This window comes from Microcaecilia unicolor, chromosome 9 (assembly GCF_901765095.1).
Source record: "Microcaecilia unicolor chromosome 9, aMicUni1.1, whole genome shotgun sequence".
NCBI classification, from domain to species: Eukaryota; Metazoa; Chordata; class Amphibia; order Gymnophiona; family Siphonopidae; genus Microcaecilia; species Microcaecilia unicolor.
Window position 1 is genome coordinate 30,922,096 of NC_044039.1, and position 21,491 is coordinate 30,943,586.

Below are 21,491 nucleotides of genomic sequence, written 5' to 3' on the forward strand. Positions count from 1 at the left end.
TGTAGATCGAGTGCATTTGTAGGTTAAAAGGAGAAGCTTAAACTGTATGTGGTACCTGATCGGAAGCCAGTGAAGCGACTTGAGGAGAGGGGTGATATGAGTGTACCGGTTCAGGCGGAAGATAAGATGTGCAGCAGAGTTTTGAACGGACTGAAGGGGGGATAGATGGCAAAGTGGGAGGCCAGTGAGGAGTAGGTTGCAGTAGTCAAGGTATTGTGCATACCCTTATCTAAAATTGAGAAATTAGGTCTTATCTGATAATTTTATTTCCATTAGTTCTTCCCAGGTTAGTTATATCCAACCAGCAGGTGAAGACAGAGAACTGAAAACTGAGCTGAGACATTTCTCTTGGCATCCAGCTCAGCTCCTCAGTATTTATATAGACAAGCAGTAAGGCGAAACTCAGAATAAACACAACAACCTTAAACAACTTGCTAACCTAACAACCAGAAAAGCAAACGTGTGGATCTCGCTCATCTCTCGACAACTTGTACAGAACAAGAAATATGTAGGAAGCAGCAAGCAAGGAGCAGTCGTTATTTGAGCCAATATTTTGCACCAACTAAACATCTGAGAAACCTTGGGTGGCCCTCTGGAATAGCGCGAAGGACTAATGAAAAGATAATTATCAGGTAAGACAGGTTCAGTTATGGTTGTAGTGGAATTGCTTGAAGTTGAATGTGAATAAAACAGAATTAGTTCTTCTACTGTATTTCCGGATTCTGTTCTTTTTGTCAGGTAACTCTGTAAAAGTATCGACTCAGGTGCAGACTCTAGGTCTATTGATTGATTCTAGATTTTCTTTTCGGCTGCAGATTCAGCATCTGATTCGAACTTTACTCTTTAAATTACATCTTTTGAGTAGTCTGCGTCGTCTACTTCCAGTGGTAGATTTTGTGAGAGCAGTTGAGGCTATGGGGCTGACTGGTCTTGACTATTGTAATATTGTGTATTTGGGATTACCAGCAACTTGTATTCACTCTTTGCAAATTGTACAGAATTCAGCGGTATGCCTCGTCTTTGGCTTGTTGAAATATGATATTTCAGCATACCTAAAACGGATGAGATGGCTACCGGTCGCGTCTAAGGTGAAATTTAAATTGTTGATTTTAGTTCATCATGCTTATTTCATGAAACTACAGTATATTTGAAGAATGCTATTCAGACCTATGTTCCACAAAGATAGTTATGGTCAATGAATGCTGGAAATTTAATTGTGCCTGCTATGAATAAACTTTGCTTGGATATAACTAGGAAAGGGTCATTTTTGATTGCTGGCCCTTCCGAATGGAATTGATTGCCAGCTAGACTGAAGCATGAGACTCATTTGTTGGCATTTAAACGTCAATTGAAGGTATATTTGTTGTGCTTGGCCTTTTTTTGCATTTGTTGGATAAGTATAAGGCTGAAACTTTGGATATATTGATTGCCTGTTTATGAACTATGAAGTAAGCCAAACTGTGATTTCTTTGGTGTGTTCGGAGTTGTATGTTTTATGTATTTTATATATGTATATATTGTATCTCACCCTGGGTAAAGGCAGGTTATAAATAATAAATCTAAACATAATTTCTCATTCCATTATGTAGCTTTCAACTATTCAAGAACCTGTGGTACGTTTAAAAGCAATCTCTAAAGTGGGTGGGATCCTAGCGCCATGGCCCAGAGAACTGGAGCCCCAAAACTGGCTTCCGAGCGCGACACAATATCCAACCTGTAGTGCCTGACAAAGGTACATAGCATCAACTGTTCACCAGAGACAGTAAGGTAGTCTCTCCCCAGGATGTTGCTGCATGCCTCGTAGAGCGATCCCGCAAGACCCGAGGAGCCTACTTCTCCGCAAGCAAATAAGCTGATGCGATTGTCTCCTTCAACCATCTAGCAATTGTGGGCTTGGAAGCCATGAGGCCGAGCCTCTGTTTATCAAACAGCACAGTCTGTCCGATTTATAAAACTCTTTCATGACTTCCAGATATCTAATGACGACTCTATACTTCAAAGAAGAATACCGAGCCTCTTTGCCTCTCTGAGAAAGGATGGAAGCTCCACAGATTAGTTGCTGATACCACTTTCGGAAGAAAGGAAGGAACCATGTTCAGGGAGATACCCACCTTCAAAAAGTAGAGAAATGGATTGTGACAAGAGGAGCCTGAAGCTAATGTCAACGTGACAGCCACCAAGAACGCTGTCTTCAGCATAAAATATTTCAAGGAAGCCTTCTGGAGTGGCTCAAAAGGAGGCTTCAGAAGAGACTGAAGGAATAAATCAAGGTTCCACTCTGGATGCAGAATATGCAAGAATCGAACAATATCCGGATAAGCCACAAGAGATGTCTTCTCTAGTCAGTCCTGAAACAGGCCAAAGCCACAACCTGAACTTTTTTAGAACCCAACACCAATCCTTTCTGAAGGCCTGCCTGAAGAAATGTTAGGATGTGCGCGATCTGAGCAGAGGGGAGAAAGTCCATGCTCAGAACACCAGCCCTCAAACATCCTCCACACCCTTGAATACACCATAAATGTAGTGCGTTTCCAAGGCTGAAGCAAGGTAGCAATGACCGACTTACAATAACCTTTTCATCCCGAGGCCTTTCAATAGTCAAGCTGTAAGACGAAAGGGGCATGGGTCCTCTATAAGCACCAGACCTGGTATCATTAGGCCATGGAACTGCAAAAGACTAAGAGGACCTCCATCCAGTAGTGGAATCAGGCTCACATACCACGGCCTCCTTGGTCAATCTGGGGCTACGAGAATTATTTGATCCCAGTGCAATGCAATCCTTTTCAAAATGCGGCCTCTCATGGGCAGAGGGAAGACATATGGTAGATGTATCGATCCCCATTGAGTCCGGTTCTTTCCAATAGCTGAAGAACTTGTGCACTTTGATATTCGTTTTTGTCATCATCCAGAAGTGGAGAATCCCATCAGTCCACTATCAGCGGAAAACCCTGGCTGGATAGTTCCCATTCTCCTGGGTACAAGGAGTGTGTGCTGAGAAAGTTCACCTCCACATTCAAGGATCCAGAGATGTGAGCTGCCGACAAGCAGAGCAGGATTTTCTCCACCCAACTTATGAGGCTGCCTCCACTGCCATTGGACGGTTGTGAGTCCCACCTTGTTAATTGATAGCCACAGCCGTCACATTGTTGGAGAAAACAGACCCTGCCAGAAACAAAGCAACATCATTTAAGCCATTCCTCACTGACCTGAGCTCCAAGCGATTGATCAATCACTGAGACTTCAGTTCCGCCCTGTGCCAGATGGAACTTGTAAATGAGCTCCCCAATCCGGCTGTCTGTCATCCATTGTCACCACCTCCCATTGAGTTATCAGAAAGAGAGTTCACATGGATGTCAACCACCATTGCATACTCTGTCTGGCAACCAGTGTCCAAGGAAGATGAAGGTTGTACTGTTGTGACACCAGTGACCAGTGGCTGAGAAGAGACTCTGGTAATGGCTGCATATGAGCCCTTGCCCATGGCACCACTTACATCATCTCTGTCCTTGACCTCAGAAGCTGGATGTAGTCCCAGACCCTGGTCCTGCCTTGACTGAGCAGATGAAGAACCTATTGAGAACCAGCTTCAACCTCTGGAAATGGGATGGGACTTGATATACTGCCTTTCTGTGATTACAATCAAAGTGGTTTACATATTATATACAGGTACTTATTTTGTACCTGGGGCAATGGAGGGTTAAGTGACTTGCCCAGAGTCACAAAGAGCTGCAGTGGGATTGAACCCAGTTTCCCAGGTTCTCTCCATTGCTGTGTCAAGTAGAACGCCCAAATACTCTAGCATCTGAGATGTAGTTAGTCTACTCTTCTTGAAATTTATCACCCAACTCAACGACTGCAGAAGACGGACAACTTTGTCCAAAAAGGCCAATGCATGAATGTGCCAGCCGTCGAGATACAGGTGAACTGGCGCTGAAGAAAGGCTGCCATCACCAATATAACCTTAGTAAACGTTCTGGTGCCATGGTGAGACCGAAGGGCAAAGCCCTGTACTGGAAGTGACAGCTCAGCACTGCCATACATAGAAACCTCTGAAGCAGTGGCCATATGGGTATATGCATGTACACCTCCTTGAGATCGAGGGTGATGACAAATTCTCCCGCTTGAACCGAGGCTATGACTGCTCTTAGTGTTCCCACACAAAAGTGGGACAGCTGGAGGGAGCAGTTTAGAATTTTAAGATCTAAGACTGGATGAAAGGTGCCTTCCTTCTTTGGGACAATGAAGTAGATGGAATATCTGTCTTCTCCCTGTTTGGCCTGGGGAACTGGAACAATGGCCCAGGGCACCAGCAGCATATCTAAAGTGGCCACTTGCCCCAAAAGTTTAACTAGATGCATCTATTGCCCAATGATGCAACCAGAGTTGCCGACGTGACAGCCAAAGACATACTGTAGGCCATACCCCATAACATGTCATAAATAGAATCTGCCAAGTAGGTCAACTACACTTGAAGCTGGGAGTTATGGCTCCGGTCTTGTGTTTGCCAAATGCTGATGTGATTTCAGGAATGCTCTAGCAATGAACGAGCTGCACATTGTCGCTTGAAGGCCCAAAGAGGCCATTTCAAAGGTTTGTTTCTGTGAGCCTTGTAGCTTCCTATCATGTTGGTCATTTAGGACAATGCCCCCTACCAACGGCATTGTGGTCTTAGTCACCACCGTAACAAGGGAGTCCACCCTGGGAAGCTACAATTTCTCTTTCTCCTTGGAACCAATGGGCAGAGACGAGCTGCGACGAAATAGTGGGTTCTTGAGCCTGAAAACTGTAGTAATTATTTCATGAAGTGTATTTCTCATAATTGGCCAGCAGATAACATTTGTTTTGAGTTTTAAAGCTGTTACAGAAAAAGACTTTCTCGCTTCCAGTTTCAGTTTATGGAAAGGCAATCTTCAGTACCATTGGGCAGCTACTTTCAAAATTGATGCCCTGGGCTTTGACTGGTCCTGGATTTCAAATCTAGCCTGACGGTACTGGATTTTCCCCAGTCTCAGCCAGGGAGCAGAGAGAGAAAGATCTCTTCACTGAGACTCTGTGAGCAGCTATATTTCCTGAACTTCCCAAGTACTACCCAGATAGTAAACAAATGTTTAGATAGTTTTATTTGATCCATATAAAGTTACCTGTTATTTCTTGCTGATTTCATCTTTTTCTGTTCACTGTTCAAGTTCTGTGACAATACTAAGAATCCTGGTTCATGTTTTTGGGTCTGTGGGTGTTTTCTGGGAACTGTAGGACCCCTGGAGTGTGGCCCGTGTCCTGGAAATCACCGGGGAATAACCTGAGTGGGAGACTAGCCCAGAGGCAAGCAGGACCCAGTCAGTGGGTGGATGGTGGTAGTACAGAGCACGAGCCCAAGTGCAGGTGAAGATGGGCAAACCTTCAGGTGGCTGCAGGGCATTTCGTGACACGAGCCATGGCTCTTCCCACTCTCAGCCCGCGTCCGGTGAGACCCATTCTGCTGTAATCAGCTCTTGAATGCCTAGATGTATCAGAAAGGCCTTAGAAGGACCTCTAAACCCACTTATGATAGACAATGGAACTCCTGACATCGAGCAGCAACCAAACAGTGGAGATAACCAAGGACTAGGGTGAAACCAAAATGTTTCTTAAAAATCTTTAATAACCACTTCTCTGTGGGGGAAAATGCTGCTGGCATGTTTTTGATGCATGCTACAACTGTTTCATAGATTCATATCTTTAAGGGAAAGAGCTGCTTTTGTTTCCTTTGAGATTTACGTATTGTGGACTCCTAAATCAGGCACGTTTGCCAAAACACAGCCTGTGTCGAATCCTTCTCATGGTTATGTACTTTTCTGCATGGTTTTATGCAAATTTGGTTATTAAAGGTTTTTAAGAAACATTTTGGTTACAACTCTGGGCTTTGATCATCTCTATTGTTTGGTTGCTGCTCTTTGACTCGTGGAGTTGGTCCCTCTTTTCTGCTTCTTCTTACTCCCGACGCCAAAGCAGAAGGTTCCTCAATGGAGAGCACCGCAATTTCCTCAGAAATAAGAGTACCAGGCTCCTCTTTATGAAACAACCTCAGTATTTTTGGGTCATCTCCCTCCTCTAATGGCTCCTTCAATGTTGGCTCCTCTGAATAGACCGAGGCCACATTAGATAAGGAGGGAGAAGCAGAGACAGACCTCCAGGACTGGATAGATGAAGCTAAACGAGCTCTCTTAGGAGATGAGGGGCAGCGGGGTGAGAAACTGAAGCACCTTGCAGCAATTCTGACTGTCTTCAGTAAATATACCTGGTGGAAGGGCCCTGAGGTTGTAAAACAGCAGCTGTGCTCCGCACATAATCAGACAGGGGCTGCCAGTGGGCCCCGTCAAAATGATGCCTGTTCCCATGCTCTCCTGCATCGAACTGCGCACTGGCCCTGCTGGTGAGCCCGAAATCCCCAGTATATTCGGATGCTGCATCGGAACTGAAGATGTGCTGCCACCAACTGTTTCCCCCACATCCCGTGGGATTCCCGGTTTCCACAGATTGCAACACCCTGACACCAGCCGGTGTTTCCCACAGCGGAAAAACTGCTTAACTGCCACCACGGGAGTAACTATCACCCAGACTGGCACAAATGCAGCACAACACATTCCCAAGTGGTGAGTCAGGATCGCTCCCCTGCACCACGTAGAACTTGCAGCCCTTTAAGCAGTTCTAAGTTAAACTTCAGTTGGACTTACCACTGCTGGCTGCTCCCCCCCAAGCCTTACCACAGATGAGAAAGAACTCTGTCCCATGCTCTCCAGTAAAACTTTTTCCTTCTCCTTTTTTTTTTTGTTTTAAGGTTGTTGTGCTGTAAAAGGAGATCTCCTCAGGAAATAGGGGAGAGATGAAGGGAGGGAAGAAGTAAACTCACGGGGCACCACGAATAAGGATCTGCAAACCTCCAGATATGAATCTGCAGACTCAAGCCACCGCAATGCTCAACTGGAGACCAGATGACCAACTGGAACAGGTACAAATCACTTACAACCAGAGGCTACAAAGTGTGTCCATCCACCTGCTGGAGAGAGTAGCTGGACTGGATGCCAAGAAAGATACGTACATTTCAGTTCTCAGTCTCCACCTGCTGGTTGATGGACACAACTATCCCACAGGTTCTGGAATAGTGGGAAGCAAGGAGGTGTAATGACAGGAGATGGTATGAGCCTATCTGGTCCATAATCTGGGCTTAAGCCAGTGGGTAGAGCTTGCCGCCATATCGGTTAGTCCAAAACCATAGCAAGCTTTATTGAAAACAATAGCAAACTTGTGAGGTTTATATTGTTTTAGTAAACCTCCTAAGGTTTGCATTCTCTCTGTTAGGAGGGGATCGGGTGTGTGTGGGGGGGGGGGGGGGGGGGGGATATAAGGGGAGTTGGGGGGACGGGACTTGGGGCGTTTTCATGGGGTCTGTGAAGTGGGGGGGAGGGTTATATTCAAAATGTGCTAGACATTGCTCCAGAGCTTGCTTTGTTATTGGCATGCTGTACTGTAGATTTCAGTGCTGCGCTATATGCCTTTGTTTTTGCTTATGATGACAATAAAGATATTTCTACAGAAAAACAATAGCCTCAGGCTGCAGTAGCAGCTCAGATGCCCAGTCCAGCTTGTCGGTCGCCTCTGTCACCCCTCCCCCCCCCCCGAGACCCCGCAACCCCCTGCAGCTCGGCCCGGCTTGGTGATGGTGGCGGTGTGGGCAGCAGCTTGAACTTCTTCCAGATATCTTCACCCAGCCTGCAAAAGTAGAAATCATTTTTGTCCTGGTAGAAGCAGGGCTGCAGGGAGTCAAACTCCAGATCTGGGTTTTTAGTCACCACTCCCGACATATGCCTATAGAATTTTTATTCCCAAACAAATGTGTGGGGGTCTCTCTATTTACAATATTTTAAGTCCACAGAAAAGTCCCCAAGTTCTGAAGCTCCTGCAGCTGTCAGCCCGTCCACGTGAGGGGCAGCGTGCAAGCATTCATTCTCAGCAGCCAGACTATCACAGATAGTTCCTCTGTGTACATCCGTATGCTGCACAAGTCGGCATGATTCTAACTATAACTGAGATAAAATAACAATGAACAATGAAAACGTGTATGCAACAGATGATAGTTTGTTTTGGAAGTACCAAGATGGTGGCTGCTGGGGGATACCGGCTTCAACTTTTTGATATCGTGTCATCTCCTGTCTTATTAAACCTCCTTGGTGGGAAGCTACATAATGGAATCAGCATTGCATTTAGAATACTCTACAACCTGGTACTTACCTTGCTGCCCAAAGTAATCCCCGAATATTGGGAATGCTAGGGTTCCACACAACTGCTAAGGGTTGTCTGGAAGGGGCATGCACAGAATTTGTTTTTGTTTCATTTTCTTTGTTTTGTTTTTCAACTCCTCACCTTACAAAAAAAATTAGTCAAAAAATATGGAAAGCAAAATAAAAAATAACCTCCCCATAATAAAAAAAAATAAATACAAAAAAATAGCCTCCCAATGCCACTTTCTTTTATAGCAGAAACAATAGCGCTATCCACAGTTTGTCAGTGTCACTGGTAGGACACGGGCAACTGAGGATCACTCCTGCATAGTGTAGAACAAACACTATGGTAAGAGGGCCAAGGCTGGACTGATATATTTTTTTAATAAACTGCACAAAATTTTGTTCCGTTTCTGTTTCCTTCATGGTAAGGGGAGTTCATTTGCTGATTCTCTGTTGTACTTTTTGTGTATTCTGCTATGCTTTTTGTGTCTTTATTGTGTATGTTCCTGACGTACACCGCTCTGGACTAATGGATAGCGTAGTTTAGAAATGTTTCAAATAAATAAAGCACTTTTCTATTGCCTGTCGCCAGTGTCTGAGTCACTCTATGATGAAAAATATGGTACATAATTCATATGGTCCCTTCTTTTCATGTCTCACCAACTCAGTTTGTGTTACATTCAGGTTCAGGAATCTTAGAGGCGTCATTTTATTAAGCTTTTCATTGACCTGATATAGAAGTAGCGATTGGTCCCCAGACCCTTGCCGTTATTTCTACCTGTTAAGTATTAAGCTTAACTCACTGCATCTACCATAGATATTGAATTAAAACGGAACACTGAACTAACTAAAACAAATCTTTTCAAGTTCTACTAAAACACTGAGAACATCACCATTGTGTGCTGTAGGAGACAATTAAAACAAGATCTACCTTCTCACTCTGAAACCAGGTAGTAGCCAAAGAAAACATCAGATCCTGGTTTTCGGTATTTACTTGGTTGAGGAGGGATTTCCCTGCAATGGCTGCCATTTTCTTGCATTTTGCTGAGTCATCATTTACCATCATCAGTACAACAGGAACAAAGAGCAAGCCGCAGTACTGGTGAAGCAACCCCTGGAACGAAATGGATTTGTACCATGTTATTTCCAGGTCAAACTACCAACCTTGTTGTGCATAAAGAGCCACAAAAACATAAAACATGGATTCACCAGCATCCCGTCCCCCATTAAACTACAAGCAATCTGTTCCCACTAGTGTCACTGACCCAAAACAGTCATTCGCAGTCAACAACAGCACACAGCCACAGCAAAGGAGACCAAAATCACATAGATGATACTTGAGAATCAAATTCTTTATTTGAATCCACAGACTCAACATGGGCCTGTGGTTTTTTCAAACAGTGAACATTCTCTGTTTGCGTGAGATTTGTTTAGCTTCGTGTTGACAAGACTACTAATTATTTATTACAGACAACAATAAAGATTACACACTACAGTGACATCCGATAAGAGACTCCGGAGGCAGGCAGGCCTTTGGCTGAAACACAGGGCTGTGTTGAATCTGTGGATGTGAAGAAAGAATTTGATTCTCAACTATCATCCGTGTGATTTTGGTCTCCTTTGCTGTGGTTGTGTGCTCCCTCTAGTTTCACATCAGCGAATAAACACAAACCAGCTGACTATTTAGCCAGCGGTGGTCAGCATTTTTATGTCTGCCGTCGGCTGTATTCCTGGATATTCAATGTTGGGCCATGTCTGGACACTTGCATGGAATATTCGGTTTTAGTTTGGCCACTAAAACCTAAGTAGTCCAGTGCAATATTCAGCCCTTGACTGCAGAAACTGAGCCGCTTAAGGATAGGACTGCTATTTATGCAGCCCAATTTAAGCGGTTATCTTATAGGGCACTTAATCGCCTAAGTGTCAACTCCACTCCAGAACGCCCACAAATTAGCCGGTTTCAGCACAGGTTCTAACCACAAATATTCAGTGGCACTAACCGATTAAGTACCGCTGGACTTATCGATAGTTAGCCACAGATTACTGATTGAAGTAATCGGGAGCCTCTCCTGCCCGCTTTAATCATTTCGAATATCAGCCAGACAGTTTCTAATTAGCCTGATCAAACGATATTGGTAAATATAAAATATTACCAGGAGTGCAAAAGACAGTAAAAGCTTTCACCAGTTGTCGTTTTCACACACAGACGACAAACTTGACTTCCCAAATAATGCTCAAAGTGAATAAGATTAAAAAAAAAAACAAATAGATAAAATAATCTAGTGTCATCAGAAAGTGACACTATTAACAAAACATCTATATATTAAACAACCCAAAATAGACAAACAATAAATATCCATTTTTGCTATAAAGGTGAATAACTAGAACTTTACCTGGGGGAAAGTTTGAAAGAGGTAGGCCATCATTTCCAAAGCGGATTCCCTTCCAGTCTCATACTCATAGCTGGCAGAAAGAGACAGACAGTTAGCAGTCAACCATCTCAATGAACCATGTCCTAATCCTTGGAATAATAGATGCAAACTCACTTAAGCTGTGCAATGATGAACTCCAGATTCTTCTTCAGCTGGTCCCCAAGAGGATAATCAAGAAGATATTTCAGGTAAATCTGAAAAGCAGAGCCCCGGGAATCAGCTTATGTTACTACATTGATCAGACATATTACACACAAAGTCATTGAAAATGGAGAGGGGATGGGATTTGATTTACTGCCTTTTTGTGGTTACAATCAAAACGGTTCACATATTATATACAGTTATGTATTCTGGATCTGGGGCAATGGAGGGTTAAGTAACTTGGCCTGAGTGGGAGCTGCATTGGAAATTGAACCTCATTTCTCAGGCCGCTGCACTAACCATTAGGCTTCTTGAGCCTTCTTATTGGGCAGGCCAGCAAAAAAAAAAACCCCCCAAAACCCCCAAACAAACAAACAAAAAAAACCCAAACAAAACAAACAAACAAAAAAAACCCTCTAAGACCTGTTTTGACTCATTTTGTTTCTCTTGTCATTTGTAAATTCATAAAATGTTAATGGCTACGCATGGAATTTTCTACACCTGGAATTTCTCAGTTGTTTAAAAGTGATGTTTTCAACCATTCACAGATGAAGAATTATCCGTTATATTTGCAATGTTACTATTAAAGTCTACTTTATTTATTTATTTTTTGTATATGCTAGTACGGAAGTGGACGATCACATTTCACATACCTGTCTGCACTGAACTCGGGCCGGCTCGCTCTGTCCTGTGACTGCCAACCTGGCAACCTTCTGCATGACTGCATCCATTTCAGGAACCACCAGTTTTCGTGATAAAATGGCCTTGAAAGAGTAAGAGGAGAGCATCAGTAACTCAGCATAAAATAGTAACATAGTATCATAGGAGATAACTAGCCCACTGAATCTTCTCATCACCATGGCTCCAGCTGCCAGTCATACAAGTTTGACTTGTAACATCCTGGGTAGATGAGCAGGCAGTATTCCTGAGTCGTTTCTACTGTGCGTGCATGGGGGCGGGAGGATGTGGGGAGGAGGAGCGGTCCTGGCTCTGGAATATTGCCACTGGCTGCCCCAGGTTGCATGTATTCTGGCTGGGAGGAGGTCTCCGGTTGGCAGGGCTTGGAAATCTCCTCCAGCCACACTCTAAGGGAGCTCTAAATTTTGGGTGAGCCTCAGCCCAAAGTGGGTGGGCCCTGGCCCAACTTGTGGCTATGCCACTGATCATTTGACCCCTACAATGAAACAAAGAACTCAAGAGTGGAGTGGAGGAATAGCAACATTCCATGTAGAATCTCAAATAGTAGCAACAGTGGAGGAGTGGCCTAGTGGTTAGGGTGGTGGACTTTGGTCCTGGGGAACTGAGTTCAATTCCCGGCACAGGCAGCTCCTTGTGACTCTGGGCAAGTCACTTAACCCTCCATTGCCCCATGTAAGCCTGCCATGAGTGGGAAAGCACGGGGTACAAATGTAAAAAAAAACCCAAGATATTTCACAAGAGAATACCACCAACTTTTGCTGCTGCCTCTGCTTTGAAGCATATTGTACTTTCCCTTACTGCTTCTTCATATTGTCCATCTCAAATGATTAGGCTTAAAGTCATTGGTCATTTATGAATTTACACTCGTTTGCACTGAAACTACTTCTAAACCCTTGATCATTCTTCCAGACGTTTATACACACTAATTTTTTTCCACCCTTCTTGGCGTGCCTACCCTTTTGCAACATATGCATAAGTGGAGGAGTGGCCTAGTGGTTAGGGTGGTGGACATGGTGTCCTTATGCCTTGCAGTTAGCGCTTGGGGTTAAGAAGACCCATCATCTGTGCCACTCCCCCCCCCCCCCATGGGTCAAAGATGCCACTGCCCCCTTCTGTGGCAGTCTCACCACACAAAACTCCACTCACCCCCATGGAGTATCAAACCCCTGACAATAATGAACATCTATATCACAGCACCACAGAAGATAAATTAGACGGTTGTCAAGGTGCTAGGGAATGAGCACGATTGAAAAGATCAAGAAGATTTGTCATGTTTACATAGTAAGTGATGGAGGCCCACATTTCTAAATACTGCATTGCTACCCACCAGCTCAATACTGAAAAGAAAAGGTCAACTTGTTTTTCACAGCTTTATCCAGATGCATTAAAATGGCTGTTCTGTTATACAGTCACTGAATGTGCAATGCACTATTTTTTCTTTAATTACCTTTTTCAACTTTTTTTCCTTCTCAAGATTGTATTTTGCATTTTTAAAGCTTCTCCATGAGCCATCAGGAAGTTTAACTGTTGCCCATGAATGAGCAGGCCAGGAATTTCCAACACGCGCTAAATATTTGCTATACCTTTAGAAGTCCAAATGCTGTTGCTTGCCGAGAAGAATCATATATATCCTCTTCCGCATACCCAAGCAATATCTGCAGCTGCTTGTCTGTTATCAGATGGCTTGTCATGTTTCTCACAAGTAAAGTTACCACCTGCAAAATGTAGAAGTAAAAGTGATACCTTTTCACCGGACTAACAGTACATCCCTTGATGCACGCCGTTTAGTTTTTCCATCCCCCAAACAGGCCCACTATGATCCTCTGGCATTCTTTCTTTTTAACCCCCAATCTTTGGAACAACCTCCCACCATACATCAGATCTGAGCTTTCTCTGTCTGAGTTCACGTTGCTCCTGAAAAGCTATTTCTTTAAACTAGCTTTCAATTTGCCCTTGGAGTGATCATTTTCTTGCCATATGGTCTGTGTGAATGGGTTCTTTCCTGTTTTAATTGAGTTCTTTTCTGATTCTCCTTGACTCTTAAATATTGTTCTATGTACACCATTTTAAGTAAAGGCAGTATATCAAGTTCTGGAATAAACAAACAAACATCTGAGACCTGTTTTCAAGAGTCATCCCCTCCATCAGGTCAGTGAAGAAATAGCCATAAAAAACAAGAAAACGGCAACAGATAAAAAGTATACAACCCAGGGGCGTAGCTGCTATGGGGCCACAGGGGCTTGGGCCCCCGTAAATTTGGCCCTGGACTCCCCTACTGACGCCCCTCTCAACCGCACCACCAACCCACCGTCGCCATCTGTACCTTTGCTGGCGGGGGACCCCAACCCCCGCCAGCCGAAGTCTTCTTCCTGCGTTTGGTTTCTTCTGAGTCTGATGTCCTGCTGCACGCACAACATGCAGGACGTCAGACTCACAGAAACAGAACGAAGCCTTGCGATCTGCAGGGCTTCGTCCTGTTTCTGTGAGTCTGATGTCCTGCATGTTGTAAGTGCAGCAGGACATCAGACTCAGAAGAAACCAAATGCAGGAAAAAGACTTCGGCTGGTGGGGGGTTGGGTCCCCCGCCAGCAAAGGTACAGACGGCGACGGATGGCGGGCGGGGGGGTTGAGAGGGCGGGGGAGTCAAACATGTTGGAGGTGGTGCTGGCAGCGGCAGGGGGTGTCGGCAATGGCGCGCGGGGGGGGGGGGGGGGGCGGCGATGGTGACGGGGAGGGGGGGCTAAAATGTGCAATCTAAGGCTGCAATCCTATATAATAAAAAGCACCTCCAACATTCTGAAGCCAGCAGCCTTGCAGTGAAGTCTGAGGTGTTCGTAGGCATCATAATAGCTCCGCCCACATTGTCAGCTGATTCCATAAAAAGCACCTCCAACGTTCTGAAGCCAGCAGCCTTGCAGTGAAGCCTGAAGCCTGAGGTATTCGTAGGCATCATAATAGCTCCGCCCACATTCTCAGCTGATTCCAAGGCAAGGGGAGGAGTACTCCTCCCGCTGCCTGGGAAACAGCTGTCACTGCGCCGCTCCGTCCCACTTTAGAGCAAGTAGCAGGGAGTGGCGCAATAACCTCCCCCCCCTGCTCGGCGCATCAACAAAGCAGTCGCGTACCTCTGCTGAGCTGACAGATCCGAAGTTCTGTTCTCGGCTGTGGGGCGTGGCTTCATGATTGAGCATCAGTGGAAGTTTCTGTGCGTGCGTCTGATGTCAGACGCACGCACATAGACTTCAACAGATGCTCAATCATGAAACCACTCCCCGCAGCCGAGAAAGAACAGAACTTGATCCGTCAGCTCAGCAGAGGTACGCGACGGCTTCAGGGGAGGTATTTCGGAGGAAAGGGTGGTGTACATAGGGTCGCGGTAGGGGGGTGCAGGGGACATTAAAGCGGAGGGGGGGGTTTGAATGTGAGGGAGGGGGGTAGTCTGGAACGCGGTGGGAGGGGCTTGACGGCCCTTGAACTGGGAGGGAGGGACATATGGATGGGTGGGTGGGTGTGTGGATGTGCTTCGGGTGGGGCCCTTGAACTGGGAGGGAGAGGGGTCTGTAACTCGGGAGGGAGGGAGTTCTGCAACTCAGCAAGGAAGGAAGGAAGGGAGGGAGAGGAGTATGGAACTCGGGAGGGAGGGGGGAGGGGTATGGAACTCGGGAGGGAAGGAAGGGAGGATGGGTAGGAATTTACCTTGCTAGCGCCCGTTTCATAGCGTTTCGAAACGGGCCTTTTTTACTAGTCTAGTTATAAAAGAAAAATAAAAACTAATAATTCTGGACCTAGTTGCTGCACCATTACAAAGCCAATGTGTTAGCACATACATTTTACAGGACAGAAAATAAAACGTACTTTGAAACAATTTACAACTAGATGGAAGTTCTGCCCCTTGGCGGCTCCTGCTTTGGCATAGTCTTTCAGTAGCACAAACAGCTGCATGGTTAGCTGTTCAGTATTCTTCTCTAGAGATGGCAGAGGGAATTTTAACATCCATACCAGGGACTGGAGAGCACCAGTGATAACCTGGAAATATAAACATAATGAAAAATGACATAAGATACCAGTGAAATGAGCTAATCAGTAGAAACCCTCAAGTTACATCTTATGAGAGCAGGTCTGAAGTACAGACACAATTCTGTTTACTTTAGAAGTCCACCCTCTGACAGAAAAGAAGCCTGTCAGCAAACAAAGTGATCACTCTGACAATAGTGAAACAACATTTTGTTAATTGAAAAAAATATTCCTGGACTTCTCTGCAATATTACTCTGTTGGCAATGAAATATTAAGAACCTGCCTAAAAAAACAAGGGCTTGAAGGCCCAACGTTATCATAGTTCAAACTGTTTCTTCAAATCATGCCCAAACTTTCTCCTTGAGATCGGCAACATCATGTTCCTTAGCCCTCTCCGTTTAATATCAACAAGCTCCCCAAAAACACTACCTGATCTCCTATTACTCATAAAGTGACGAGATATAGCTACTGCCCAAGACCCCAGCCACAACCTGGAAAATCCACTGCAAACCTAAGTGAACGACTGAGAGGATCTTTAAGGGAAGGGGACAGGGGATGGGATTTGATGTACCACCCTTGTTTCTCCTGTTCTCAGGCCACTGCACTAACCTGGCTGCAGCTATATAAACAAACAAAAAGGTTTCTGTGGCTAAACATAATAGATTCACAAACTCCAAAGCGATCCTCAAAGGGTATTATGATGTATTTATTGTATTATGCATCTAGGGCCAGATTCAGTTAATAGCACCCATAGGTAGGTGTCATTATGATCTGTGCTAAGATGGTACTCTGTAAAGGGCACCCTGTGTACAGTGCCCTTTACAGATACTAGCTTGGCGCGTTTCTCACATCTAACTTTGGGCAACAGCGCTTATACCTACCAAAGCTAGTGCAAATGTTTGTGCCCAACTGATGGCAGTTAGGCACACAGATGCAGGCATTCTATAACTGTGACAAAACAGTGGGTTTTAAGCCTGTAAACTGTATTATTTCTTGAAGTGTATTTCCATAGTTTGGTCAGCAGGTGGTAGATGTTTATGTTTATGTTTAAAGCTGTTACAGAGAAATGACTTTTTTTTCTTTAGTCTAACACAGATAGGAAATGAGATGCAGCATACTTATGAAAACTTGTTGTTCTGGGCTCTGATTGACGCAGGAGCTCAATTCATCTAGGATGTACTGGCTTTTTTTTTTCTCCTCAGTCTTAGCCAGAAAGATCTCTTTGCTGAGGCCCTGTGAACAGTTATATTTGATAACTTGTGAGCAGCTATATGTCCTGAAATTCCCAGGTACTATTTAGATAGTAAACAAATGTCTAGTGTTATAATTGATCCATATTTTAGTTACCTGTTCCTTTTCTGTTCATTGTTCTAATTTCTCATGACAATAAACATTTTTAGTTTATTGCCTCTGCTTGTCTGGACTGACTAAGAACCCCGGTGGTTTGTGTGTTGGGTCTGTGGATGCTTTCTAGGAACTGTGAGACCACTGGGAGTGTGGCCCCAGTAACCTAGGAATCACTGGGGATAATCTGAGAGTGGGACACAGTCGGTGGGAGGAGGGCGCTACTGTAGAGTACAAGCGGCAGGTGCAGGCGGACCTGAGCTGTGCTGGGGATAGACCATCCAAGTGGCCACAGGGTAGCCCCAGGCGGGTGGCTAGGCGTTTTGTGACAATAACATACACCTAATTTCTGGGAATGCCCCAACCTGCCCATATCCCTCCCATGATCACGCCCCCCTTTGGAGTTCCACGCTATGAAATTTAGGTGCACGTTATAGAATAGGACGTAGGGCAGATCTGCGTATAACTCCTAATTACTTCCAATTGAAGGCACCTAATCATGCAGATATGAGATACACACCCAAATTTGGGTGACCTATACAGAATCTGGGGCTGTATTTATGCTGAAGTTCGTTAAAGAAAGTGGCCTACAGATATAACTCTACCTTTCACTGAAGTCTGTAACATGGGATGCATTCTGGACTCCAAGCTCACCAGGTGCTTAGGTTCAATTGATAGCTAAACTGACTTTGTTTCAACTATGTCAATTATGTCATCTTCGTCCTCTCCTCAATGAACATGACTTTATGAAGTCATCATGAAGAGAGTAGTCCAAGTGATGACTATCATCTCCATGGAGATCCAGAAACAACAACAACAAAAAAAAAAAACAACTGATGCCTACAACTTATTCAAACTGCTGCTGCTGGAATGCTACTGAATGCAATGAAATTCAAAAGGATCACCTCATCCTAAAATCTATAGGCTGGCTCCCAATATTCCGTTAGACACAGTTCAAACCCTTGTACAGGTATGTGGACCGCTCTAGCTTAGTTATCTCCTCACCCCTTACATACATTCTCATTCTTTATGCTCACAGCCACAGGCTTACCAAATCATGTCAACACCCAAAGACATGAACTTCAAGTCCCACTGCTATGGAATTCCCTAGCACTTAACGTTAAACCAGCACAGCAGCTAGCAGGCTAACCTTTCTATCCTCTCCTCCCCTATTACCCATGAGGCCATATTCCAGACTTGCCACATTCTTTCTTCATTCTCCATTACCAACAGTCCTATACTGTGATCTTTTATTCTAACCACTTTAAATTTTCTAGATGGCCCCTTCTCACTTACTGCTACCTACCCTACCTTATTTCAGAGACCAACTCCAGATATATGTTTTAAAACGTATATACTTTTGATGCAAAGCTAAACATGTTATAACATCCTTTGAGCTCTTGATACCTGGAAAAGAGTTAAACTACAGGCGATAATGATAAATTCGTTTTTGCCTTATTCTGACTTTAAAAATCTTAAAGAAAAGCTTCTAACAATAATAATGATCTCCCAGATTGGATATTACTTGTTATCAAACTCTTCTCACCAGGGAGGTGCTGACTTGTTAATCTTAGATATAACCTACAGTTTTTCATAAACGTGTCATCTTAATGCAACTGAAAACATTTTAAGAGCAATTCTACTACTACTACTTATCACTTCTATAGCGCTACAAGGCATACACAGCACTGTACACCATACACAAAAAGACAGTCCCTGCTCAACTGCTCAAAGAGCTTACAATCTAAATTCTGTAACTAGGCGCCCGTTTTTACGTGCCCCTTAAGGACCAGATTCTATATATGGTGCCTGGATTTCCGCGCAGAATATGCGTGTAACAAACCAGAGTTTTTAACAGAACTTAACAAGCAATAATGAGCACTAATTGGTAAGTATCACAATTTATGCGCAGAAATCGCTAAGCTTATTCCGTAAAGAACTGCGCCTAAATTGTAAAGCGCACAGTTCAAACTAAACGCGTGTAGTTTAAAAGGGGCGTGTTGATGGGCATTTCAAAAGTTCCATGCACAATTACAGAATACGAGTCAGTGCTCCTAAATCTACATGCGCGGATTTACACCAGGTTTTTATTGGCGTAAATGGGTATCGACTACGCGTACTCTATAAACGGCGCCTAAATCTTATAGAATACGCTTAGTTCTACGCAGATTTTTTAAGTGCCATATATAGAATCTGGCTCTAAGTGCGTAAATTTACAGAACACTGACATTTTTTGTATTTTTCCTGTAAATGCTCATTTCACTTAGACTGTAATCACTATCTATTCTATGATCCCAAACACAGCTTAGAGCTTTTCTTGACAACAGACAAGTAATGCAAAATTTGCGCATCCAATTTAATTTATGAGCCAATTAGTGACAACGAGCTTTTTAGCAAGCAATTATGGGCAATAATTAGATTTAATAGGTATTTATGTGTGTTACTTTAGGCGCGGAAACTTTCAACATACCTATCGGTTTACATCATTTCTGATAGGAATTAGCAAAAGAAGATGAGCAAGTAGAATATTGTACCTTTACATCCATGGACTGAAAGCAGTCTATCAGCAGCTGTACAAAAGGATCCAGCATTTCCAGAACATGCTCATCTGAGGAATTGACTCTGGATTTCTTCAAACTCATGTGAAGCAGCTAAAAATATTAAGAACGCTGCTGTATTACAGAAGACTGAAATCTTATGTAAAAGACAAGGAAAAGCTCTCATTGATTAAACCATGGTACATACTGGCAAAGCCTACAATGCTGTCTTCCACACAAGGCCTGTGAGCCAATGGTGGCCCTACTTAAACCCTCCCTCCGCCACAGTTTCACAATCCCCCAAGGACACTCCTCAGACCCTTTCAGACATTCCCTCTAGGACCCTCAAGCACTCCTCTGATCTCACCAACTCTTACTACCCACTGCTCCTGCCCCCAGCACCGCTATCTTTGAAAATGACGGCGCCTAACCCCTAGCACTGTACTGCAACAGGGGGAGGGATGCGACAAAGCAGGTGTGACACCCCAGGGGGAACTACTGGGCCCCACCGGACCCAGGGCCCCGAAGCACTTTTTTTTTTGGCAAACCACGTACAGGGTACTTAAAGGATAGAAATCTCCTGAAAGAAAACCACAATCCTTAATCCCTAAAATCAAAGCTACCTCACCAGACTATTGAAGACTGCACGGGCTGTCCTTCTACCTCTGCTGAGACTGAGAAAATACTGGCTACTGTATGTACTGCACAGGTTATATAGTCAGTGTTCAAAGCTCAGTGTTTTCTCAGTCTCCCTCTGCTGGTAGGAGTACATAACCCACGCGTCTTGACCGGTCTGGAGGGTCGCTGAGGAAATATGCATATATATTGTTCTAGCAACGCTGCTGGTGCAACACTCTAAATTTCCAGCAAAGAAAATGATGCAGATCAAAGATTCAAGTACAGCTTGCTTGCCAGGGCATTTTAACACAATGGTTTCCGAGCAAGATGAAATGCTGCTTATTTGCGGTTTAATACAACATAAGGGGGGGGGGGAGGGGTTTAAAATGGTTAATAAGTAGAAGACAACAGGTAACTCAACATGTAAGCAAGTATTCTTTTGGAAACATGTTATACTATTGCAAACTGGCTGTATATGCTTGGTTGGTCGTCAATAAAATGTTATACTATAAAATCCAAAACCAGCCTGATGCTACTAGCCAAACATGACTCTCTACTCATCAGAAATATCTATTGGATGTCCAGGGATATTATTTACTTTGATGTCAATATTCAAACCTATATTGTCAGCTAAGTCCTTTTGGCGATTGGCGGTATATCAAATATAATAAAATAAAATAAAATAATTAGATCAATCCTTTGAAATTTGACAGGGCCGACTGACTATATTTCAATAAGCAACTAATTTCATCGGTCAAATACCAGGCAGGCTTGTGGTAAGGTTAGACCGGGGGGGGGGGGGGGGGGGGGGGGGGAAGAGGGAAATTAGGCAGTTAAGAGTGATTTTCAATACTAGCCACTTAACTTAGGAGGCCAAATCTAGCCGCTACAAAAGAAGTCTTAAATTTGGCTGGTCAGTGGTCAGAACCCTCCCTCTCCCGCATGCACAATGGCAGAGAGAACTTGTGACAAGGGAATCCCCCATCTCTCCCTCCTACTCACCCAATTCCAAACAAAATCCTACTGACAGCCTTACTCAGAAGAATACTTTCTCATCTGTTATGCTACTGTCCCAATCTGGTATCATTCTGGAAGGATGTTTGGGCACAGATAACAGATATTATTGGTATAGCAGAACCATTAACATGTTGATAACTGGAGGCAGTTAGACCTTGAAACAATGGTGTCCCTGTACCAGGCTTATCTGGTAACTATTCCAATATCTTTAGCCTTGAAAATGATTCTTAAGAAGTGAAACAACAATTCAGACTTGTCCTTTGTGGAGTAGTGGAATCCAATTTGTGTCATTTTTAAATACCAAAGAGCTGCTCCACAGCGTCGTAATATTTTGTCAGTTTGGGCTAAAATATGGGAACTCCTAATGCAATACGATTTCTAAGATATAAGAATACTTGGATGCTGTATAGGCTACTTGTTCTCCGTT

At 44.0% G+C, this 21,491-nt stretch overlaps 1 protein-coding gene across 2 annotated transcripts in view; it reads right to left on the minus strand.

The window, feature by feature from the left end:
- UTP20 (UTP20 small subunit processome component) overlaps nucleotides 1-21,491 on the minus strand; it is a 226,829-nt gene that overhangs the window by 24,458 nt on the left and 180,880 nt on the right. For both annotated transcript variants that reach the window (XM_030213822.1, XM_030213821.1), the window contains exons 48-54: nucleotides 19,427-19,543; nucleotides 15,389-15,559; nucleotides 13,117-13,248; nucleotides 11,488-11,598; nucleotides 10,808-10,887; nucleotides 10,655-10,724; nucleotides 9,193-9,375 (exon numbers count right to left, since the gene is read on the minus strand). In XM_030213822.1, coding sequence (XP_030069682.1) covers nucleotides 9,193-9,375; nucleotides 10,655-10,724; nucleotides 10,808-10,887; nucleotides 11,488-11,598; nucleotides 13,117-13,248; nucleotides 15,389-15,559; nucleotides 19,427-19,543 — 864 coding nt within the window. The remainder of the gene's footprint in view (nucleotides 1-9,192; nucleotides 9,376-10,654; nucleotides 10,725-10,807; nucleotides 10,888-11,487; nucleotides 11,599-13,116; nucleotides 13,249-15,388; nucleotides 15,560-19,426; nucleotides 19,544-21,491) is intronic.